The sequence below is a fragment of the Notolabrus celidotus genome, chromosome 2 (genome assembly GCF_009762535.1).
Source record: "Notolabrus celidotus isolate fNotCel1 chromosome 2, fNotCel1.pri, whole genome shotgun sequence".
Taxonomy (NCBI): domain Eukaryota; kingdom Metazoa; phylum Chordata; class Actinopteri; order Labriformes; family Labridae; genus Notolabrus; species Notolabrus celidotus.
In genome coordinates, this window is record NC_048273.1 from 13,997,162 (window position 1) to 14,007,361 (window position 10,200).

Consider the following 10,200-nt stretch of genomic DNA (forward strand, 5'->3'; position numbering starts at 1 on the left):
AGTAGGCTATTTTTAGCATGAACTTCATCTTTAGTGGTCACACTGGTAAAGGTACTTTCACAGTCGTAAGTGATTTTCAGATTTAAAGGAAAAGCTTTCCATTTGGGGGAAATATGCTTGTTGACTTATTTGATAAGAGTTGAAAAAAATGCAACTTTTGGGCTGGATGTTGAGTCACAATAAGAAGCAAAGCTAGCATCCCAAACAGACAAAAAGCTAGCCAGGGCTAAACCAAAAATAAGCAAGTCTGCCCACAAGCACTTATTAAACTCAATAATGTGATGCTTTATTGGTTGAATCCATTTGAAATGTTGAAAGTGTTAATAATTTAATTCCAATAGTGCCGGAAGACTGATTGTGTTATATTAAAAAGGCCAGACTTGCTTCCCTTCTGTGTTGTTTGTGTTTGTGTTCAGCTAAGCTAAGCTAAACCAATCAAGCCGTAGTTATACTTGCTGAACAAACATGTAAGTGATGTAAATCGTTTCATCAAAGTCTGTGCAAAAAATTATTGTGCATAATACCAAAATGTCAAACTATTCATTAAGAGCCAAGTGGAAACACAACTAAAACAACTTTAACACATAGGGCAGCTGTGGTCTTAGTGGAAAAAATGGGTTGTCTCTTGTTCAATCCCAGCTCCCTCTTTCATGTGCCAAAATGTCCTTGAGCAAGACACTGAACCCCAAATTGCCCCCGTGTGGATACATAAATGGGATTAGTTAGTAATACTGATGGTACCCATCAATAGCAGCCATGTATGAATGTGATGTGAATGGGTAAATGTCTATATAATAGAAAAGTCCTATAGGCGCAAGTGCATTTACCATATACAGTACATGAAGCAAAAGAAAAATCTCAAAACTTGAAAACCTACTACAAGACTGCTAATCTTTTTTGTAGCTGATGTCTTGTTCCATTTGCATTTTTTATATCAGAATTCAGCCTTAAATAACTTAGCATTTAGGCGTAATTTAGTTTTGGAGTAATTGTTGAGGTAACTCTTGGTTTGAAAAGATAAATTGAACAAAAATAATTAGACCCTCAAACTAATGACCGAGAGCCTAGATTTTAAAGAGAGGCTTCTAACAGTTCCCATGTAATTATGTTTTTATTGACTACTTTGCAGTACATTCATGGTTGTAATCCTTTAGACTCATTAGAGTTCAAAAAGACCTCTGGGTGCATTTCTTTATTCCAAACTACTATTTAATGATTCACTTACTAATCTAGTTTTTGTTAAGGCTGTCTAGTCACCCTGATGTGAAATTGTGTGTAATTATTTGGTTTTTTTCCTCTTCCAAATAACTTAGTGTTACTTCCTTTTCCAATATGAATGGAACCAACATTAGTGTTTGCATCAGTTCTACAAACAGCACTGTTACAAATCAGTGGGATTACCCTTTTTTATGTTTTCTTGATCCTTTTCATTCTATGTCCATATATAAGTGAGTCAAAGGTCAGAGCTGTCCACATGTCAATAAGCCATCAAAAAAATAAATGGAAAATACACAACACACTTTGACCCTCCTGGTGTTTTCCATCTGGAGCCTTCATATCCTCCGTCTCCAGACAGACTAATTTGTGAGGTTCCTAAGCTGTGTACTCATGAGTACCAATCAGATTAGATCTCCTCTTAGCCAATGAAAGTGAGTTGGCTGGGTGTGTTGTGTTGGAGTTTGGACTTTGGATCAGAAAAAGAAGAGCTGAGAGATACCGGGAGACTCTTTAGGGACAGAGACAAAGCTACGCTACAACAAAGCGAACTGGTTATTTTTGGTGGATCTTTGTTGTCTTGGAAGGCTTCTGTGGTGATCCAACCAAACCATGGAGTCCTACCCAGAACAGGTAAAAAAAAAACACATTATTATAGTATAGCATTTCAGCTTTGGGTTATTTGGGGTAAAGTTCAGGCAGCAAATTTAAAACCTACTTCAAATATTTAAATTTACACCTACATGTATAGAGTAATACATGTAGGCATTGGAATGACTTAATAATGGACAATAAAATGGTCACAACACTCACAGATATGTAGACAGATAGGAGGAACATGTTGTACGGCACAGTGTGTTCAGGTGAAGTCATGGTGAAAGGTTGGTAGTAAAAAAGCAATCAGTTGTCACGGCATGAGAAACCTTCATATTTTTGTTTTCTTTGCATCTAAAAGCATGATGGACTCAGTATTGCGTTGTGATGAAATGTCGTGATCTTATTTCAGGGCTGTGATGGCATCGAACTGCTTGACTGGCTGTTTGATCAAAATGATGGAATTCTCCGCCATGAAGAAAGCGGACGCCATGGCAACCACCATACCTGGCCAATTCAGGGCCCAAATGTATGTGACACTGTGGAGTCCCTCATATCTCACACACACACACACACACACACACACACACACACACACACACACACACACACACACACACACACACACACACGCAAGGATAAGCTTTTAGCTTTGAGTAGAGTGTGTAGTTTCACCTTGACATGCTCTGCAGGTCTTATGTTTATCTCCTTGCAGATGCAGCAACCATCTGAACAGGCAGACGATGACTTCCTTAACGCCCTCCTGAGTGGAAGTGAATCTGTGACAGGCTCTCCTCTCTGGTCCCCTTCTCCCAGTGACAGTGGGATCAGTGAGGATCCCCCGTCAGATCAGATGGACAGCCCTCAGCGCCCTGAGAGCCCTCCTGAAGAAGCACAGTATTTCAGTAGGCCACAAACCAAGGCTTCCCTGGAGTCCAATGTCTCTGTTGACCTCAGTGAGTCACATTTTCTAATATAAAAAAGCATCCATTATAATGAAAATGTTTCTGATTTTCTCTTCACACTTGGTCTGATAACATCATTATCTTATTCTGGTTTCATTAAATTAAATAGAGATTCCAGTCATAGTCGTAAGTAGACAATGATCTGTCACATTGAACCAAATTAATCCCTGGCTCTGCTGAGTCACAGCAGAACAAGGCAGGAACATTACTGCTAATGCAAGTTGAAAATGAGTGAATATGTTACCATTCAAGTGTTTTGAAGTGTATATATTTGTGTCTGTGTGTGCAGATGGTTGGGGCCTCAACTTCCCATTAGGGAAGACAAGAGTCACACAATATCCCTCCGATGTACAAAGACCCCAGCTGTCCTCTGGCTTCCCTCTTACTGTCAAGGACCTGCTTTTGTCTGGCACTCCAGAGCCAGTAAGTGCTCCCCATTCTTTTATGTACATTTTGACAGTTATGGGAAGGAGAATAGAATGGGTGTTTTCAGCTTCTTGTTTTGTATGCTCAGGAGTCACCTGATGGTACCTGTTGTGTGAGTTAGGGTGTGTTTTTCTGTGTGTGTTTGTACAATGCAAGTCACTTACAGTAACACAAACCTTACTTGAGGTCAGTTGATTTGGGAATGCTTATGGGTAAATGTGTGTCCTGTTGAAGCTGTAAAAATGCTGATTTTTGGGTCAGTGGTTATGGTCATGGTTTGGCCCTGTCCCCAGAAGTGAATGTAGGTTTATGTAAAACCTGAAAGTGGCTGGAGTAAATGTTTGTGTGTTTATGGGTGTATTTATTTTCTTTTATGTTACTGTTGTGATTTTATACCTTTTTGTAGAGATAGGACAGTAGATAGAATAGGACACTGGAGAGAGAAAGTGGGGTATGACATTGGGCAATGGGCCACTGGAATCAAATAGGCTGCCCACTTGGAGAACAATAGCACAATCTAATGGCTGAGTCAAACAGGCACCCTGTGTGCTTGTTTATATGCTGCAATTTTGTGACCTCACTTCGAAACCATTGACTCATCAAGGGGCGGGGTGTTTGGAATGCAACTGAGTTTCCTGTTAACTGTAAATCCTGACAGAGAGAAGAGGAGGATCTTTTAAAGTTGTATTCAGATGACAAAGATTTTCTTCTTGATTTCCCAGAATTTTGTTAGTTGTTTTTAAAGACTGCAGAGCTCTATGCTGAGCTGTTTCTATGCCAATACTTCTTTCATGATACCCATTACCATACCCATTTTTATTTATCATCAAGCGCGATGCAAAAAATATACATGACAGTATTTATGAGCTGGAGGTCTATTCTAAATACCTGGAATGGCAACATACCTGCTACGCTGCGAAAAAGAAGTCTTGCAGATTGTTTACATTATTTTTTCTTCCAGTGTGGTGTTCAAAAACTGTTATGTTTGCTGTCATACTTTGATAAATTATCTAAAATAAGCTCTTCACCCTTGCTCTAAAACAGTATTTACTTGTAGCAGACAGCTGTATCAAATCCGTAGTTATATGAAAAGCAAGTCTTGTTTAAAGCTGTTAAGAAGGACTGATGTTTGATGAAGTGAAGATTTTTTAAAGGCAAATAAGTAATGGTACTTAATTTACACATACCTGGCATCTCAACTACACTTATCTCACATTTCAAATGGTTTTAGAACAGTTCTGATTCTTTTATAGACATTGGGACAAGAACAGCACTTGTTGTGACAAGACATGACATTTTGCAAGAGGTTGTGAAAAACCCAACAGGCATGGGTCATAGAGGTCATGAGAACTCCACACAGCTGCCAGCATATTTAAATGTATCTCCTGAAGAAATTATTCCTCAAAGAGGGGGCCATCACCTGAATACACAAGAAGAATAATGTGTCAGTGTTCCTGAAACTTGAGGGTACTCAGTGGTGCAGATGCAGCGTACCCTAGGTATTGATCCCATCTTTGCACACCAGTTTAATAAAATGAAGTAGAGAGAGGCAGAATGCATCTTCTCCCACCATAATTGCTTTGAGGTTGCCATGAAATGAGAGTGATGAATGTGGCCTAATAGTATGCACTCATTTAAAGTCTTCTTGTGAAGCTCTGGGGAAAGAGATGTTTTGGAAGAAGAGCCGCAGGAAGATGAGTGGTAGCGGGGACAAAATGTAATCAAACAGCCCTTATTATGTCTCTTATATTAATGTTCATATCTCACTAACAGACCCCACACCCATCCCAGCAGTCCATTCAGGAGCTGATTCTCAATGAAGATGAGAAGAAGCTTTTAGCAAAGGAGGGGGTGAATCTGCCCAGCCAGTTACCTTTAACAAAGGTAAAATGAAATCAATATCTAAACAGCTATCAGCTCCAAGAGTCTATCCCCCAGAGGTTTTAAACTAACCAGTTCCTTCCTCTGACAATCAGTACGAAGAAAGGATTCTGAAGAAAATTCGCAGAAAGATTCGCAATAAGCAGTCAGCCCAGGAGAGCAGGAAGAAGAAGAAGGAGTATATTGATGGGCTGGAGAGCAGGTAAGACCAACTTTAGGAATAACATGAGAAATAATGATTATTAGAATGATTTTGAATATCAACATTAACCGTAATTTAACACAAGCTTTACCTTAAGATCATTTTCCCAATTGGCTTTATACAATCGGACTACCCACAAGGCCTCTCTCCTTAAAAGTAAATGCTTTGGCCTGTTCCATTATGTAAAGGTTTTATTGCTGAAATCTGGGAGTGGGGGATCTGCTACTGTCATCAACTAATCTCTCATTTTATTATCTGTCTAAATGACAGTATTACATAGTCAACTATAATATATTAGTGGGCAGGGGCTTTGCCATGTGTGTTTGAATAGTCAGCTGATGACAGACATTTTGTTCAAAGTGTTTTGGAAAATTTGTTGCAGCATGTAAAAATTTTTAAGAACTTATGTAAAATGTGCAAAATCACATGTATGCCACTTTAAATAATTTCATCATGAGTGAGAAAAAACTCATCCTGAGCAGGTATCATCAAAGACTGTAGATAACATGAAGTCTCTGCGATGTCACTCATTGGTTTCTTGAAGCTCTGATGGCAGTCACCTTATTGGAATTGCTGACTCAACCTAACTACTGATCAATCCAGAAACAGGCAAAGAGGTGGAGCTGAGGCCTCAAGCCTCCTGGCAAACAGCTACAATGACCCCACCTGTCTGTCAAATAGGCTATGCCCCTATTTGTGTAAAATGTATGCATAACTCTTGGACTCAGTATGATCATAATAATTGAATAATGAAAATATTCACTCTTCATACAAAATAAATGCACTATTCAGACCCAAACCATTTTTGTACCAGACTTTAAACATGTTTCATTCTACTTTGGGCACGTGAATGGGGATAGCTTGGGTTTTGAAGCCGGCCTCAAGTGGACATTTGAGCAACTCTTTTGCATTTTTGTATGGGATTAATTTTCAACCTGGTTGCTTTGGTGCTGAGAACAAAATTTGCTAAAATTAGTAACACCATCACTAAGGCTGGGTGGTTTTTACTCGATATAATATGCCTAATAAAAAGTACTTGTCATCAAAATGTATCAAAATATGATGATACATGAGAAATTAGAGTAGGGTTCTTTTATTTCAAGTGTGCCTTGTCTAACAAAATGAAAAAAAATTATCATTGGGGGGACCCTATAAAAATGCTCCAAAATTACTGAAAAATTTGCAATTCGGGACCAAAAATTCCTAAATCAAAAAATGATAAACCTGTAAACTTGGTGTTTGGTCCATCCATTCCTGGGACATTTGAGACTTCCCTGGTGAAGGCACAGTCTCCTTGACACACAAACAGCTGCAGGAGAGAGAAACAAAAAAGGCTGAAAATCACCCGAACACGTACCTGTAGGAAAAAGCAGATTTTGGAGTATAGAAACACCCACACCTTCAAAGACGTCAAAGACAATGCTGAAGCTACCCAGGGACCAATGACACTCAGACAAACGCAACATAATGAAAATCATGTAAATGTGTTTGCTCGGGTGAAAATCATCCGGCGATAGTGTTATAGGGTTAAACTTTTCCTTGATAACTTTGTTAACATTGCTGAAAGGAATGAAAAAGTTTGAACAAATGTTTTTGCTATTTCTAAATAACTTAGGTTTTTATATTTTTCTTTGTGTGTGAGTCTCACCTTGTTCTTCTTTCTTTGTCTGCCTCCCTCTTATGTGTTGTCTCCTCCAGGATGGCCACCTGCAATGCACACAACCATGAGCTGCAGAGGAAAGTGTCCCAGCTGGAGAAATGCAACATGTGAGTGTTTTTTAAAGGGACTTGTTCTTCCATTTCTAACATTTCTTCCAAACAGAAAGTGCTTCTCGCTCACTCGCTCTTATGTTCCTTTAAAGCTTTGTTCGAACAGTTACTCAAGTCTACCTTTCCCTGTTTTTTTTTTTCTTTTTACCCCATCTCCAGGTCACTAATGGATCAGCTGCGCAGGCTGCAGGCTCTGATCATGAATACAACTAACAAGCCAGCCCAGACTGGGACATGTGTACTGGTATGGATGTCACCAGTGTATCTGTGTGTGTGTGTTGGGCAGATAAACAAACTGCACAGATGCTTCATATGACCCATCTTCAGAGTGGATGAAAAAGAAAACACTGCTGTAGCCTGATTAGCCATGGAGAAAGGCCAACATAGATATGTGCACAATGGACAAGGCAGCTAAAGGATGCATGAAGGCACAGACATAGAGTCTGAACAGAAGCTGTTTGTTACTTTTTTCCATTCAATGGGAAACAGCATGATCACCGAAGCAATGTGAGGGAGAAGAACTTAAAAAATTCTGCTTTTGAACAAAACAAAACAAGAACTTTCCACAGAGAGTGCTTTGCTTCTCAAGAAAGAGCACAGTTATAAAATGATTACTTTTTCATCTGAACAATGCAACCACAAATAATATTCGCAGGGGGAAATAACCCAACTGTAAACCATTGAAAAGTTCCACAAAATAGAACACACAGGCTTTCAAACACAGTTTTCTTTAACCTCAGTGTCAAAAAATGATGTTTTTCACCCATGAGCATCCTTTATCGAACACACTTCGTCTACCTCTGTTGATTTTCTTGTTTGTTTTTCCTCGTTCTTAGGTGCTCCTGCTGTCCTTCTCCCTAATCCTGTTCCCCAGCCTCAAGCCTTTCTCAGACACCAAGGTCAGCCAGGGGGACTTCAGTCCAGTCAGAAGTGAGTAACCTTCAGACCAAACAGCTTTGTGAAGCCGCCTGCCGACTAATCCAGCAGCTCCTTGTCACAGCAGAGGAGCTTGTTTGAACTGCAGTCTAACCTGCTGTTGGGAAGGTCCTTGCCTGCAGAGCTTCACAACATGCTCCAAACATCTGAGGATTTGATGGCAGCTTAAAAATGTAAAGATACACAGAGGACAAATTCAGTTTAATATTTATGATTACTTAACTATTGCTCCATCAAATACCTTGGATATCTTACCTTTAGCTACTTTATTATTATCCGTATTGATACAAACCCAACCAATGTCAGCTTGTTGTTGTGATGCCAGCTCTGATTTGCACAACACCAACAACACCAGAGTTGATTTGTTCCCTTGGTCTGTGTGACAGCCTTGAAAAAGGCAAACAATGCTGCACTTATGCAGTTACAGACTGTCGCGCAGTTTGCTATGTAAGAGGATCCCATAACAATTATAGGGAGAGATCACATTTGTTGCTCTTAAAACCAGCCACCTAAAAGAGGGACACATAGCTTTGGCTAAAAGTTCCGGACCTGTCAAATTCCCACAATAGGCAACATATGTAATTATTTCACTTTGTAATGGGAGCAAGGTCAAAAAACAAACAAACAAACAAACTTTTTTTCGACACTGTGTTAACAAGCTGAGGTGAAATGTGCCGGGTTGCTTTAAATGGACTGATTTGATATGATACGTGTGATCAGGTATCCCTGGCGTGGCTTTTGCTGTTGAGAATTTATCACTGTTGTTTTGGGATTTTGACCAATCAGAGTTACATGTTTAACCCAGAAGGGTAATAAGTAGTATTTAACATTTATTAACCAGTTTATTTCAGAGTATGATGTAGTTTTGCATGTGTGAAAGGTTATCTTTAAGTGTTATTGGAGTGGTTTAGTTATCAAAAAATACAACTACATTCCAAAAAATGTGGGACACTGCAAAGATAAAATATAAAGATGTTAAAACTGAAAAGATTTGAAATACTGAATACGGGGACTTAAAGTAAACACACACAGCCGCATAGCCACAGGTGATTTAAGTTTTCTGTCTTGTCTCTGTGTGTTCTTCCCTCATAGTCCAGTCACGGTCCCTACAGAACCTTCAGGCCTCCCGTGTGCTTCACATAATCGAGCCTCCCTTCTCTGCAGAAGAGAAGTCAGAGCCTCTGCACCAGTATTTCCCAGGAGACGAAGGGTTGGATGATATTACTGCACGGATGGGAAAGATGGGGATGAACCAGGATCAGCCTGATTTGGAAGCTACGTCTTTGAACCGCAGCCAGGAAGAAATAATGAGTAATTTCCATGTGGACCCCATCACTGGTCACATAGCCACTGTGACCTTGGATCCCCAGCGCTCTGCCAGGCTGAGACCACATGCTGATGACATGTAAAATAAAATAATGAATGATATCTACATAAGCTCTCTAAACCGTCCTCTTCACACATGGTCCTCCAGGGAATCTGAATCTGCTGTTTACACTTACAGGGAAATTAGCTTTGAATCATTCCTGTTTTGAATTCAATATATGTAAAGTCTGCTTTGTGATACTGTTTTATATCAGAAAAAGGATTGGCTCTGAGCTTGGAGTAGCCTCTTAATATAAACTGTGTATCTTTTCTTTGATAGTATGTGTTTAAAGTATGTTTGACACTTTTAAAAACTGGGTAAATAGAGCTGTGATGTGTCTTAATCTGAACTGATTGTTTGCAAATTGTTGAAGCATATTTTAAGCATGTTTTTAGAATGATCAATTTGATTTGTTTTGATTTGTTTGTGGATAAACTACCTTAAATAAAAGTTAAAAAACTAAATCTGTTGACTTAAAAATTCAATGGTTTTATTCTCCATTATGTTCTGAAGCTTTATTCATTAAAACTCAGCTTCCCTCTAAATACATGATCCAGTGTCTAGACAAGCTGTTTCTTAAAGGGCATGTACAGGAGGTTTGATGTGAGCGGACACAGACTGGGTGGACAGACAACTGGGCCAAAGGTGAGACAGATGGCCTCTTATCTCATGACTCAGGCTCCAACAACTGACATGGGGATGTCGTGGTTGCAGACCAGCAGTGGCTTATTTCAACAGTTTTCACTCACTTGTCAGAGCAGACCACACTGTGAGGGGATGAAAGTGTTCTTAACCTCACTGCCACTAGGGCCAGAACTATACCTAATATTTGAGGTCATATTGGT

General features: G+C 39.4%; 1 protein-coding gene across 1 annotated transcript; it reads left to right on the top strand.

Moving 5' to 3' along the window:
• The first annotated feature begins 1,624 nt into the window (after positions 1-1,624).
• On the top strand, positions 1,625-9,771 carry LOC117804789 (cyclic AMP-responsive element-binding protein 3-like protein 3-A). Its single transcript, XM_034673158.1, has 10 exons — positions 1,625-1,848; positions 2,222-2,338; positions 2,525-2,765; positions 3,064-3,197; positions 4,974-5,084; positions 5,177-5,283; positions 6,982-7,050; positions 7,213-7,297; positions 7,890-7,983; positions 9,082-9,771. The coding sequence occupies exons 1-10, from the start codon at positions 1,828-1,830 to the stop codon at positions 9,396-9,398; spliced, it is 1,296 nt and encodes a 431-aa protein (XP_034529049.1). The 5' UTR covers positions 1,625-1,827; the 3' UTR covers positions 9,399-9,771.
• The last annotated feature ends 429 nt before the right edge of the window (positions 9,772-10,200 follow it).